The 15,847-nt window shown below is 44.2% G+C and overlaps 1 protein-coding gene across 1 annotated transcript in view; it reads left to right on the top strand.

Moving 5' to 3' along the window:
• Positions 1 to 15,847, top strand: part of LOC143816536 (ileal sodium/bile acid cotransporter-like) — a 44,706-nt gene that overhangs the window by 1,417 nt on the left and 27,442 nt on the right. Inside the window, exons 2-3 of the mRNA XM_077297040.1 lie at positions 2,971 to 3,089; positions 6,015 to 6,103. Of these exons, the coding sequence (XP_077153155.1) occupies positions 2,971 to 3,089; positions 6,015 to 6,103 (208 nt within the window). The remainder of the gene's footprint in view (positions 1 to 2,970; positions 3,090 to 6,014; positions 6,104 to 15,847) is intronic.

Below are 15,847 nucleotides of genomic sequence, written 5' to 3' on the forward strand. Positions count from 1 at the left end.
TGTCAAAAAAGCAGACAGAAGGAAGGATTTCTATACATGGAATGCACTAATTGTTGTATTTTCTGCATCCTATCAATTGCATTCATTTGAGGAATTGTATTTCCTAAACAACCTAATGCTAATTATATAATTATATTTTCTAATGTATTAGAATGTTCTATGCAAAATTTTCCCTTTTAACTAGGAAGCTGGCCAACTGACTAATTGGACAAGACTGACAGATAGATAGATAGATAGATAGATAGATAGATAGATAGATAGATAGATAGATAGATAGGGGATAGATAGATAATTTATTTACATAGCACTAGTAAAACCTACATATAAAAACAGCTCTGCATTTGATAACCCCTTCATGACATGCGCCATACTAGTATTGTGCATGTCATGTCCTACCCCTTTGATGTGGACTCTGGCGTTGAGCCCATATATTTCCCGGCACATGTCAGCTGTGGATGGCGCTCATAGCATGTCAGCAATTCTGCTACATACAGGTGATCTGATCATCGCCTGTATGTAGCAGAGGCGACCGGGTTATGGCTATTGAAATGTGCCAAAAGTAAAAAAAAAAAAAAAGTTTTTAAAAATATTAAAAAAATAAAAAAAATAAAAGTTCAAATCACCCTCCTTTCGCCCCATTCAAAATAAAACAATAAAAAAACTCAAATATACACATATTTGGTATTGCCACATTCAGAATCGCCAGATCTATCAATATAAAAAATAATTAACCAGATCGCCAAATGACGTAGCAAGAAAAATGTAAAAACAGAATTACGTTTTTTGGTGATCAAAAGATCATATCTGCAACAAAATGGTATCATTAAAAACATCAGCTCGGCATGCAAAAAAATAAGCCCTCACCCAACCCAAGATCATGAAAAATGGAGGCGATATGGTTGCTGTCACACTAGCAGTATTTGGTCAGTATTTTACATCAGTATTTGTAAGCCAAAACCAGGAGTGGAACAATTAGAGGAAAAGTATAATAGAAACATATGCACCACTTCTGCATTTATCACCCACTCCTGGTTTTAGCTACAAATACTGATGTAAAATACTGACCAAATACTGCTAGTGTGACGGCAGCCTATGGGTCTCGGAAAATGCCACAATTTTTTTTTACAAACTTTGGATTTTTTTTCACCACTTAAATAAAAAAGTGGCTAGACATGTTTGGTGTCTATGAACTCGCAATGACCGGGAGAATCATAATGACGGGTCAGATTTAGCATTTGGTGAACATGGTAAAAAACAAATTAAAAAAAGTTGTGGAATTGCACGGTTTTTGCAATTTCTCTCCACTTGGATTTTTTTTAACCATTTTTGAGTACAAGATATGGTAAACCTAATGGTGCCATTCAAAAGTACAACTTGTCCCACAAAAAAACAAGCCCTATTGATGGAAAAATAAAAAAGTTATGGCTCTGGGAAGAAAGAGAACAAAAAATAGAAACGAAAAAATGAAAATGGGCTGCAGCGCTCAGGGGTTAGAGTATTAGTAAATTGCTTTATTCTTTTAGTTACTTCATGTACTTTTCTTCATTGACATATATGGACGCATTGCCAATGATTACTGGATTGCTACTGCTATGGGCTCATGCACATGACTGAATGAATCGGACGAGTGCTATCCGTTGGTTTGACAGATCGCATTCGAACCCATGTTATTTATGGGGCTGTGCACATGTTCAATTTTTTACTTGGACCGAGTGGTCAGAGGAAAAAAAAACGCATCATGCGTTACAGGAATGATTTTCATGGACTGACATAATGGAGAAGATGGAGAATTTTTTTTTTGCTTTCCACCTCCAAGAAAATCATATCCCACTCTGATCAGAGTCTGATTAGCATAATCGGGCCGTTTATCTCGGATGGATAGAAAACCGTCATCTGCACCTGCCCTTACAGACATCAGTTTGACCGGGCTGCCAGACAAGTAATTTAGCATGTCACTCAGTTCTTGTTCTGATACATTGTAGTAAACCTTCAGAGCAGGTGCTGCTAATAGATTCAACACTCAGATTGTCTGACGTGTGGTGACGGGAATGTATTTACAACAATTTTTCACTCCTCCCTTGCATCTAATATGGGAAATGAAAGGGTTATTCCCATCTTTTCAAATGGATATAGTCGAATAGTGCCTGTAATAAAAACACTTTTGCTGTTATCTACTATTACAATTTAAAGATGTTCTTGAGATATTAACACTTTTCTTTTGCTTACAGCTTGTTGCCTAGGAGACCGACCACCACTGCTGTCCAGCTTGTAAGCACAACACTGAAGATGGCCGGGATTAGGAAGTAACAGCTCGCTCCAACCATCCCGGCCAGCTTCACATTTGTGCTGACAAGCTCAATACATCGAGGTTAGAAGGACTATGCACATTCTGCTGTCTAAAAGTAGTAATTGGTCTCTAAAGCAACAATGGACTAAAGAAAAGTATCTCCAGAATGGCTGAAAATATAAATAAGCACTAAATTAAATTGCAGAAATAATTGTATTTACAAGCGCTATCCGACAATGCCCATTTATGGAGATAGGAAGAATCTTTTCAGCAAATTTTGAAAGCTGTATTGATTTAAAATATTTTATTATTTTGTGACTAGAGATGAAAATTGATGTAGATCAAGATTTTTGGGAAGATTTACAAAGAGATTCAGCATTTTTTTGTAAATTGTAGATGTGGAATGTTGTGATTGATCCAAATCTCCGTTAAACTTGAAACAGCGTATTAAGCGTTTTATGTATTTGATGTTCAGTATAGGAGGCATTTCCCACATTCTCCATGTATCATTACTGCAGCTGCCTGCAATCACCGACACAGGCCAATGCATTGTTTCTGCAGACTACAGTGCAAAATCCGATTTTCTCCATGTGTTTTTGCTCTGCGGCCTCGCTGTTATTCTACATTTGGTTTTAATAGATGTTATGTACGATAAATATCACTATTATTGATTTGTTTTGCAGTATAAGCATGACAACTTGCTCCACTCTCGTAGCATTAGGCATGATGCCGCTCTGCCTCTTCCTCTACACTAAAACATGGGTTGATTCCAATTCAGTTATTATTCCATATGACAGTATTGGTAAGTAATATCAGATACTATTAATTCCACGTACAAATATACTAATAGAGAATGTATTAGGATATTAGAAAAAATTACACATTCACTAATCTTAAAAAATAAAACATTGCAAATTGTTTCCATTGCCCCCTTTGAATGTGTATTTCTGCTTTAAAGAAACATGAAGTAAATCGTATTTTCCGCACAGTCTTGGAAGGAGGCAAATAAAATGTATTATTGTGAAACACTGTTTCCACAATAGATGAACAAATAAATATTTTTTTTCTTTTATGCGTGTGACCAAAAACAAATAATATTTTGACTCTCCAGAGTCTTTTTCATGTAGTCGCAGCACAAGAAAGTGATAGGGGATAAGCTGTGGTGCAGTTGTGGAGATAGCGGCAGCAAGGGATGTGTGCACAGATGCTATACAGCGTCATATGGCATACTCATGGTTATTTGCTCTATATATGCTGCCCCTGCTCTGCTGTGAAGGTAGTGAAGAACAATAAGGCCGGAGTCACAATACAGCGAGATACGGCCGAGTCTCGCTGGTTAAAACCAAGCTCTGGCATCGGCACTCCAGAGCGGAGCGTGCGGCTCCATGTATTGCTATGTGGCCGCATGCTCCGCTCTGGAGTGCCAGTGCCAGAGCTTGGTTTTAACCTGTGAGACTCGGCCGGATACCGCCCAAAGCGCCGCCCCCTTTGTACATGCGGTGATTCCGCATGTGTTCATTGAACTATGCGGAATCACCAAATCCTATCCATAGATTGGGTTAGTTATCTTGCGGAGACGAAGTGTCTCTGCAAGATAAATAGACATGCTGTGGTCTATAAAGACGAGCCGCATGTGCATAAATTCAGGGCCGCCGGATGCGGCCGTGCGCACATAGTGGAGATGGAATTTCATAAAATTCCCTCCACTATGCTGTAACATCTGGATGCTGCGGATTGGATGCTGCGGATGTACACAGCGTCCAATCCGCAGCAAATCCTGATGTATTATGCCACGTGGAAACATACCCTAAGAGAATAGTCAAATGGAGTGGCCAGAAAATGGCCATGGTGTGGTAGTGATTAAGCAAAAACTTGATTGTATTGGGGATTCAGTTGTTGTTCATGAAAATCAGATAATCATTACAATCGGCCAAAACGTTTTGCAGAAGAAACAGCTGTTCCTCCACAAAGTCATTTGGTTGTTAAATAAGACCCTTCACAAGTTTTAGTATGTTAAACTGGCTACATCATGGAATAGTGGCTGCAGAGCTTAATAAATGTAGGTTTTTATTTTTTAATTTCTTATCTACATTGCAGAGATATTATCTTTGGAGGTTTAGGTTATAGTTTAGAAGTTCAATTGGGAAGAGATTTGTCTCTAGGGGTGCGTACTTTTTCCCCTGCATGATGCTGTCTAATCATAAGTAGGCAGCAACATAGAGGGGAAAAAGGAATATGTCAGGAGAGGAGCTTAGAGTAGACATTCTCCTATGTGACACATGTAATGATATGCAGCTCTGATCTCTGCAACTGCTGTATAGAGTCAAACTGCATTCCTTGAGGGCCGCCAACAGGTCATGTTTTCAGGATTTCCTTGTATTGCACAGGTGATAATTTAATCACCTGCACAGAATGATTCCAGCACCTTGTGGAATGCTAAGGAACTCCTGAAAACATGACCTGTTGGCGGCCCTCGAGGAATGCAGTTTGACACCTCTGGTATAGACTATAACAGAGCTGAGTATATTTACAAACACCTCTAGATCTCTTCTCAAGGCAGTCAGCCTAAGGCCGGTTTCACATGTCAGTGGCTCCGGTGACAGTTTCCTCACGTACCGGAGACACTGACTCACGTAGACACATTAAAATAAATGTGTCTCTGCACATGTGCGTGTTTTCACAGACCGTGTGTACGTTTGCAAAACACGGAGACATGTCAGTGTTCGTGGGAGCGCACGGATCACACGGACCCATTAGAGTCAATGGGTCCCTGTAAACACGTACTGCACATGGATGCTGTCCGTGTGCCATCCGTGTGCTGTCTATGTGCTGTCCGTGTGCGTTTTTCTTGTCATAGGGTTAAAATTGTAAAATTGTTGCAATACACGGACACACGTACAGCACACGTACAGCACACGTACAGCACACGGACCTTAAAAACGTACTCACGGACATCGCACGGATCCCACACGGATAGTCTACGTGAGCACACGGACACGGATAACTCCGGTACCGTTTTCTCCGGTACCGGAATTATCTGGATGTGTGAGACTGGCCTAAGGGGAAGGGCATACAGCAGGGCTGAGTGTGTTTACAAACACTTCCAGCTTTCATTTCAGAGCAATCAGTGTGGGGAAAGAGATATAGCACAGCTGAGTGTGATTACAAACACTACCAGCTTTCATTCCACAGCTGTCATTACTACCTCTCCACCCACAATGACTGCCTTGAGAAGAAAATAGATGTGTTTGTAGAAATCACAACTTTAGTGTTCTAATCACTGCCTGTGCTGGAGATGCTGAAGTTTCTTCAGACATGCTCATTGCACCCTTGGTGTAGCCAAAAGGCTCATTGCGCTGTTCCATATACTGGTGTTGCATATCCCCATCTCCCTCACTAGCGATTGAAAATAAATGAATAGGAGCAGTTTGGCAATACCTGGCAGCGGCCATGGGACACTTGACAGGACTGTGCTCTTCAGTTCCACAACTGACATCCGACCTCTGCTGGCACTAAGAACTGATGATCGCTGGGGGTGCTAGGTGTCATATTCCCACTGATCTGATATTGGTGACCTATCAAATTAATAGACTAAACTTTTTTTTAATAATGTACAGTTAGTTCATTGTTAAAAAAAATATTTTCAGGTATGTAACATTTTATAGACACGCATCTCATTTATGGGTAGTTACAAACAGTAAGACATTAATAACATCATTTCTTGCAGGTATTGCTTTAGTCTCTCTTGTTGTTCCAGTTGGATTTGGAATGTTTGTTAATTACAAATGGCCACGAGTAGCCAAGATAATCCTCAAGGCAAGTAAAAAAATGTTTTATATTATAAAAACATATTACAAAGAAAAATATTCCTGCTCACAAATAAAACTGATTCCAGAATCACCTCAATCAACAGGCATTGAAGTTTATTACAAAGTTAACCAGCAGTTGTGCCCACAGTCATTTGAAATGACTTTGTGTTTGTATTGCAGCATATCACAGAAGTCAGTTGTGGATTCAGGTCTTTTAGAAAAGTTCAGCCATACAATCATAAACAGGAATAAGAGTCTTAGGCCTCATACCCATTTGCGAGAAAAAAAACATCCGATTTCCGAACCGAATAAACGGTGGTAAAACATGTGATTGTCATGTGAGTGTCATGCGATGTCAATGCAATTTTTTATCACAACATCCGTATGACATCCGTATGCAATCTGTGTGCAATGTGATTTTAACATACAGCAGTTCTCTAACATTTACACATCGTTTTACAACGAAATATTGTTCAAAACACACATACAGTATATATACACATATATATATATATACACACATATATATTTGTGATAGATAGATAGATAGATAGATAGATAGATAGATAGATAGATAGATAGATAGATAGATAGATAAAACGGCAATTCCTGTGCGCTTACAGTAAAATCACACTGACAGGTTACAATAGAATAGATAAAATAAATGTCTACACATAGTATAGGTAGATATATATACACTCACTGGCCACTTTATTAGGTACACCATGCTTGTAACGGGTTGGACCCCTTTTGCCTTCAGAACTGCCTCAATTCTTCGTGGCATAGATTCAACAAGGTGCTGGAAGCATTCCTCAGAGATTTTGGTCCATATTGACATGATGGCATCACACAGTTGCCGCAGATTTGTCGGCTGCACATCCCTGATGCGAATCTCCCGTTCCACCACATCCCAAAGATTTCATGTTGTTTACGCCAAATTCTGACCCTACCATCCGAATGTCGCAGCAGAAATCGAGACTCATCAGACCAAGCAACGTTTTTCCAATCTTCTACTGTACAATTTCGATGAGCTTGTGCAAATTGTAGCCTCAGTTTCCTGTTCTTAGCTGAAAGAAGTGGTACCCGGTGTGGTCTTCTGCTGCTGTAGCCCATCTGCCTCAAAGTTCGACGCACTGTGCGTTCAGAGATGCTCTTAGGCCTACCTTGGTTGTAACGGGTGGCGATTTGAGTCACTGTTGCCTTTCTATCAGCTCGAACCAGTCTGCCCATTCTCCTCTGACCTCTGGCATCAACAAGGCATTTCCGCCCACAGAACTGCCGCTCACTGGATTTTTTTTCTTTTTTGGACCATTCTCTGTAAACCCTAGAGATGGTTGTGCGTGAAAATCCCAGTAGATCAGCAGTTTCTGAAATACTCAGACCAGCCCTTCTGGCACCAACAACCATGCCACGTTCAAAGGCACTCAAATCACCTTTCTTCCCCATACTGATGCTCGGTTTGAACTGCAGGAGATTGTCTTGACCATGTCTACATGCCTAAATGCACTGAGTTGCCGCCATGTGATTGGCTGATTAGAAATTAAGTGTTAACAAGAAGTTGGACAGGTGTACCTAATAAAGTGGCCAGTGAGTGTATATGTCAGTGAGACAAACATATATATTCTATTTATGTTTCATAGATAGATAGGAGAAAAGCCGATAATTCAATTGTCGGCTTTTGCTATGTCCTTACCGAACCCGACAGGATACGAGACATGGTTTACATACAGTAAACCATATCATATCCTTTAGATTTTTACATATTCCTCACTAATAATGTTAGTGGTGTTTGTGTGTAAAATTTGGGAGCTCTAGGTGTTAAATTAAAGGGTTAATTCATGGAAAAAACTGTTGTGGGCTCCCGCACAATTTTCTCCACCAGAGAGGGAAAGCCAGTGACTGAGTGCAGATATTAATAGTCTAGGGAGGGACCATGGTTATTGCCCCCCCCCCGGCTAAAAACATCTGCCCCCAGCCACAGCAGAAAAGGCACATCTGTAAGATGCGCCTTTGCCTCTCTCTTCCCACATCCCTGTAGCCATGGGATATGGGGGAATAAGGTGTTAATGTCACCTTGCTATTGTAAGGTGACATTAAGCCTGGTTAATAATAATCCTTTAATTTAACACCTAGAGCTCCCACATTTTACACACAAACACTACTAACATTATTAGTGAGGAATATATAAAAATCTAAAGGATATGAAATAGTTTACTGTATGTAAACCATGTCTCATATCCTGTCGGGTTCGGTAAGGACTTAGCAAAAGCCGGCAATTGAATTACCGGCTTTTCTGCTATCTATCTATCTCTGAAACATAAATATATATATATATATATATATATATATATATCTATTGTAGCGTGGCTAAAGGGTGTCTAATCGATGGGAGATATGTGTCGCATAGATGGCTTGCCGCTGTGATGTAACCATAGCTACCTATATGTCTGTCAGGACCTGTGGTGATGTCAGACCACATGGCTAATCATGTGATGGGTTACTGGGTGTGGTTAGCTCTATATAAGACAGGCTAATGTTTAACACAGGGGATATGTGTGGAGGTGCTAGCCTCCAGTGTGTTAAGGCTCCAGCACTGAGCCTGAAGGAATGGACACTTGTTTTTTCCCTTTTGCCTGAGTTAAAGGCTATTTGTTTTTCCTGTTTATGCTAATCTGGTTTATGAAGCAATAGACCTTTGAACTTTTGTTGGAACCTGCCTCCTAAGTGTCAGCCGTCGCACCTGAGTGAGTGAAATCCCTACAATTGGTGAAGAATGCGGGCAGCGTTCCCAGTGGAGACGTAAGTCTATTTTTTGGATGTCCTGGGTCAAGTCAGCTGTAAGCCAGCAAGCATTGCCGGGGAAAATGGAGGACCTGCTGAAACACTTGGTTAAGTCGCAGTCACAGCAGCAAGAGGCTAACAGGCTGTTTATGCAGCAGTTGCAACAGAACCAGCAAGAGACCAACAAGCTGTTGATGCAGCAGATACAACAGAGCCAGCAGGAGCAACGGCAGAGTCAGCAGGAGCAACGGCAGCAGATGCAGCTTCTGGCAACCGCCATCCAGGGCAAGACGAGCGCCCCAACCCCAGGTTTGGCTGATGACACCCACGTCCAGAAGACTGTAAGACGCGCATTACAGAAAATGACCCCCGGGGATGATGTTGAGGCCTTCCTGACGGTGTTTGAGAGGGTCGCTGAGAGGGAAAAACTCCCGCCAGAGCAGTGGGCAGAGGTACTGGTGCCATACCTGACGGGAGAACCCCAGAAGGCGTACTATGATTTGACCTTGCAGGATGCCAAAGAGTATCACAAATTGAAAGTCGAGATTCTCGCACGTTTGGGGGTGACACTGACTGTTAGGGCACAGCGAGTTCACTGCTGGGCCTATCACCGGGACAAACCGCCTCGCTCCCAAATGTTTGACCTGTTGCACCTGGTCCAGAAATGGCTGCAGCCAGAGTTATGTACACCTGCACAGATGGTGGAACGAGTGATGATGGATCAGTTTGTGCATTCCCTCCCGAGGTCCATACAGACTTGGGTTGCCCAGGGTGATCCCCAGAATGCCGACGAACTGATCGGACTGGTCGAGAGATACCAAGGGATGGAAGGCTCCTTTGGGAGGCAGCCCATGCCATACTGGGGGTCCCAGAAAGCTGCTGAGTCCCAAAAAGGGGTGGCGCGTCCAAGGTCACAAAGGGCGGGGGAGGTGGTGCTCAAGGTCCCTACGGGTGATATTATTTGCTGGAGGTGCCACGGGCCAGGACATATAGCTGCCCATTGTTCCCAGACCACTGAGCAGATGGACTGCAGCATGGGACGCCGTTGTTCATACTATGCGTATCCAGCCTGCAGTGTGAACTCTCCGCCCAACGAGGGACTTCAAGCGTGTCCCGTAAGGGTGAACGGTCGAGCAGCAACAGCGCTGTTGTACTCAGGGAGCTTAGTGACCCTGGTGAGGGCCACTTTCCCTCTCCACCTGCTCCCGGGAAAGAAGGTCGGCGTGCGGTGCATACATGGTGATGCCAAGGACTACCCTTTGGCCAGGGTGGACATTGAAATGGCATGTGGCACTGAGTCCCACATAGTCAGCGTCGTGCAGGACTTGTTGCACCCTATAATTATTGGCCGGGATTTCTGTCTGTTTTGGGATTTGTGGGGAAAAGGTTCTGAGCTCCCTAGCAAGAGTAGGGAACCAGTGAACCCTGGAAGGGTGTCACCACACCCAGAGACAGACAGGTTTCCTTTTTGTGTGCTGGTTGGGGATGAGGAGGAAGTATCCCCTGCATCTGACACTATGGAGTTAGAGGTAACCGGTGAAAATTTTGGGACTGCCCAACATAGGGACCGCACTCTGAGGGAAGCCTTTAATAATGTCACAGTTATTGACGGGTTGGAACAGGAGCCGGGGGCAGACACAAGGTTTCCCCATTTTCTGATGAGTGGGGAGTTGTTGTACCGGGTCACAAAAATAAGGGAGGAGTTGGTAGAGCAGTTGGTAGTGCCGGGTCCATATAGACGGAAGGTGTTGGACATGACCCATTCACACATCTTGGGTGGACACCTAGGGGTGGAAAAAACGCAGGAATGGGTTGTGCAGAGATTCTATTGGCCTGGGTGTCACTGAGAAATAGTGAACTATTGCAGGTCCTGACCTACATGTCAGCTAACTGCTCCCACTCCTCATTTCCGGAACCCCCTTGTGCCACTGCCCATTATTGAGGTACCGTTCGAGAGAATTGCCATGGACTTGGTTGGTCCCATAGTTAAATCAGCCCGGGGCCATCAGTATATATTAGTCATCCTGGACTATGCCACACGCTATCCTGAGGCAATTCCCTTGAGAAATTCTTCCTCGAAGAGTATAGCCCGCGAGTTGGTCCATGTCTTTTCCCAGACAGGTCTGCCGAAGGAGATCCTGACTGACCAGGGGACACCTTTCATGAGCAAGGTGATGAGGGAGTTATGCAAAGCCCTGAAAATCTCCCAGTTGAGGACCTCGGTGTACCATCCCCAGTCAGATGGTCTTGTTGAGAGATTTAACAAGACACTGAAGAGCATGCTGAGAAAAGCTATAGAGAAAGACGGTAGAGACTGGGATTGTCTCTTACCCTATCTGATGTTTTCCATTCGTGAAGTTCCACAGCCCTCCACAGGGTTCTCACCGTTTGAGCTTCTATATGGCCGACATCCACGAGGACTCCTGGATGTAGCCAAGGAAACCTGGGAAGCCGAAGCCACGCCCCACAGAAGCGTCATTGAGCATGTGGCCCTGATGCAGCAGAGGATTGCAAAGGTGATGCCTATCGTGAAGGAACACCTCCTCCAGGCACAAGAAGCTCAGGCCAGAATCTACAACCGGTCTGCAAGAGTGAGGCAGTTCAATCTGGGAGACCAAGTTCTTGTGTTAGTTCCAACAGTGGAAAGCAAGTTCTTGGCCAAATGGCAAGGGCCATATGAGGTTGTCGAGAAACTTGGTGAAGTAAATTATAAAATTCACCAACCAGGAAGACGGAAACCATTCCAAGTGTACCATGTCAACCTCATCAAGCCGTGGCAAGATAGAGAGCCGACAGTAACTCCATCGTTGTTAAGCAACCCAGAAGGTGAGGTTGGAGCGGTTACTATAGCGGAGATGCTATCGAAGACCCAGAAACAACAGTGTCGGGAGTTACTCCAGAAAAATAGGGACCTGTTTTCAGAGTTGCCAGGACACACGAAGGTCATAGCGCACGAGGTCCTAACAGAGCCACATGTGCGGGTGAACGTGAAGCCCTATCGTATTCCTGAGGCTCGTCGAGAAGTTATCTCCAAGGAAGTGGAGCGTATGTTGAAGCTTTGAGTCATTGAGGAATCCAAGAGCGGTTGGTCGAGCCCAATTGTCCTGGTCCCAAAACCTGATGGAGAGTGGAGGTTTTGCAATGACTATCGGAAGTTGAATGAGGTCTCCAAGTTTGACGCTTATCCCATGCCCCGCGTTGATGAGCTCATCGAAAGGCTTGGGCCCGCCAGGTACATAACCACCTTGGATTTGACGAAGGGGTATTGGCAGATCCCCATGGCACAGGAAGCCAAGGAGAAGACGGCGTTTTCTACACCAGATGGATGTTTCCAGTATGTCCGGATGCCGTTTGGCCTACAGGGAGCTCCAGTGACCTTCCAGAGGGCTATGGATAGAATCCTTGCACCACATAAGGCATACGCTGCTGCGTACCTGGATGATATCGTCATCTTTAGCCTGGACTGGGAGAGTCATCTGGAAAAGGTCCAAGCGGTGTTTGATGCTATAAGAGAGGCTGGATTTACAATAAACCCGAAGAAGTGTGCCTTGGGTAAAGAGGAAGCTAAGTACCTTGGATACATAGTGGGTCGTGGAGAAATAAAACCCCAAATCAGTAAAGTGGAGGCAATTCAAACATGGCCAAAACCAGTTTCCAAGAAGCAAGTTAAAGCCTTCCTGGGAATCGTGGGAAATTACAGGAGGTTCATCCCAAACTTCGCCACGATGGCTGCGCCTCTGACTGACCTGCTAAAAGGGACAAAATCAGTAATGGTTAAGTGGTCCGAAGAAACAGAGTCAGCCTTCCAAGAAATGAAAGAGGCTTTGTGTAAGCAACCCGTTCTGGCCCCAAACTTCAAAAAAGAGTTTATTCTTCAGACAGATGCCTCAGATGTCGGGGTGGGAGCAGTCCTTTCCCAAGAGCTACATGGGGAGGAGCATCCTGTCCTCTATCTGAGTAGGAAGTTGTCCTTGTCTGAAAAGAACTACTCAGTCGTTGAGAAGGAGTGCTTGGCCATAAAATGGGCGGTGGACACATTACGGTACTATCTGCTGGGACGTAAATTTAGATTGATATCCGACCATGCCCCACTTAGGTGGATGAGGGAAACGAAGGGTAGAAATGCTAGGGTCACCCGTTGGTTCTTAGCCCTGCAGGACTTCTGTTTCCATGTGGAACATAGGGCCGGAAAGCTGCACGGTAATGCTGATGCCCTGTCAAGAATCCCTTGTCTAGTGGGGGAAAGTGCCAAGCCCCACGGCTTTAGGCAGAGGGGGAGGTATGTAGCGTGGCTAAAGGGTGTCTAATCGACGGGAGATATGTGTCGCATAGATGGCTTGCCGCTGTGATGTAACCATAGCTACCTATATATCTGTCAGGACCTGTGGTGATGTCAGACCACATGGCTAATCATGTGATGGGTTACTGGGTGTGGTTAGCTCTATATAAGACAGGCTAAAGTCAGGGGATATGTGTGGAGGTACTAGCCTCCAGTGTGTTAAGGCTCCAGCACTGAGCCTGAAGGAATGGACACTTGTTTTTACCCTTTTGCCTGAGTTAAAGGCTATTTGTTTTTCCTGTTTATGCTAAACTGGTTTGTGAAGCAATAAACCTTTGAACTTTTGTTGGAACCTGCCTCCTAAGTGTCAGCCGTCGCACCTGAGTGAGTGAAATCCCTACAATATATATATATATATATATATATATATGTCTCACTGACATATATATATACATATATATACCTATTCTATGTGTATATCTATATTCTATTCTAACATGTCAGTGTGATTTTACTGTACATCGCACTGAATTACCGGCTTTTGAAAGGACACCGGTGTGTAAAAATCGGACAGGACTCGCATGGTGATTTTTATCTCGCACCCATTGACTTACATTGGCGAGTCTCGTCTGAGAATTGCAGCAAATCGCAGCATGCTGCGATTTTTTTCTCAGTCCGATTTCGACTGAGAAAAAAATAAAAAAATCGCAAATGAGATGTCACCTATTGAACAACATTGGTCTGAGTGCAATCTGATTTTTTTATTGGAGTGTACTCGTCCGTTTTTCTCGCAAATGGGTATGAGCCCTTAGGATGCATCATTGCCGAGCAAGTAACCATTTTAGATTTTCCAAATGATCTGTTCTGTTATGAATAGTACTGTGCCATGTACACATTTATCAACCCAATTGCAAAATAATTCTCAATTTTTGTGCCAAAAAAATTGTCTTTCACGATATACACCACATGTATTATGTGTTTTAGATTCCTTTCATGCCTAATCAAATATGACTTAACTGAAAAGGCCGTGTCTTACCATAAAAGAGGAGTGGTGTAACAGGCGACACTTTACACTAAAAAAGGCCAACATTTTCTGACACAACATAATGCTAGGTGCATTCTGCTTCTATGCATTTAGCCTGCAGTATACTTTAGGAGTGGACAGATGCCCATGCATCAATCCTGACTGTGTCCACTGACGAATGCATACCTCCTGAGTAGTGTTGAGCGATACCGTCCGATACTTGAAAGTATCGGTATCGGAAAGTATCGGCCGATACCGTCACAGTATCGGAATCCAATCCGATACCGATACCCGATACCAATACAAGTCAATGGGACTCATGCATCGGACGGTATCCCTGATGGTTCCCAGGGTCTGAAGGAGAGGAAACTCTCCTTCAGGCCCTGGGAACCATATAAATGTGTAAAAGAAAGAATTAAAATAAAAAATATCGCTATACTCACCTGTCCGACGCAGCCGGGACTTCAGCGAGGGAACCGGCAGCGTTGTTTGTTTAAAAATCGCGCTATTACTTGGTTACGTGAATTCCCGGCTTGTGATTGGTCAGGTCGGCCATGTTGCCGGGACGCGGACCAATCACAGCAAGCCGTGACGAAATTACGTCACGGCTTGCTGTGATTGGTCCGCGTCCCGGCAATATGGCCGCCCTGACCAATCACAAGCCGGGACGTCACGGGAGGCTGGACACGCGCTCATTTTAAAATGGGCGCGTGTCCAGCCTCCCGTGACGTCACGACTTGTGATTGGTTGCGCCGCGATCAACCAATCACAAGCCGGGAGGCTGGACGCGCTCATTTTGAAATGGGCGCGTGTCCAGCCTCCCGTGACGTCACGGCTTGTGATTGGTTGCGCCGCGATCAACCAATCACAAGCCGGGAGGCTGGACGCGCTCATTTTGAAATGGGCGCGTGTCCAGCCTCCCGGCTTGTGATTGGTTGACCGCGACGCAACCAATCACAAGCCGTGACGTCACGGGAGGCTGGACACGCGCCCTTTTTAAAATGAGCGCGTTTCCAGCCTCCCGTGACGTCACGGCTTGTGATTGGTTAATGGCGGCCATGTTGCCGGGACGCGGACCAATCACAGCAAGCCGTGACGTATTTTCGTCACGGCTTGCTGTGATTGGTCCGCGGCCCGGCAACATGGCCGCCCTGACCAATCACAAGCCGGGACTTCGCGTAACCATGTAAAAGCGGGAATTTTAAACAAACAACGCTGCCGGTTCCTGCGCTGAGGTCCCGGCTGCGTCGGACAGGTGAGTATAGCGATATTTTTTATTTTAATTCTCTATTTTACACATTTTAACATTAATGTTGTTCCGATACCCGATACCCGATACCACAAGAGTATCGGAATCCCGGTATCGGAATTCCGATACAGCAAGTATCGGCCGATACCCGATACTTGCAGCATCGGAATGCTCAACACTACTCCTGAGTGCACCTAGCCTTGGCCAACTAAACAGTGTCTAAGGCGATGTGCACACGTTGCGTATTTGCTTGCGAAATTTCTGCAAGGTTTCTGCATCTCTTGGCAGAAAAACGCAGCCGGTAACATGCGCGGTTTTTATGCTTTTATGCATTTTTTCATGCGCTTTTTTAAACCCATAGAGCTAAATAAAGATATATTATTTAAAAAAATAAGAATTGTGATGTCATTTCCTTGTT

The sequence above is a fragment of the Ranitomeya variabilis genome, chromosome 3 (genome assembly GCF_051348905.1).
Source record: "Ranitomeya variabilis isolate aRanVar5 chromosome 3, aRanVar5.hap1, whole genome shotgun sequence".
Taxonomy (NCBI): Eukaryota; Metazoa; Chordata; class Amphibia; order Anura; family Dendrobatidae; genus Ranitomeya; species Ranitomeya variabilis.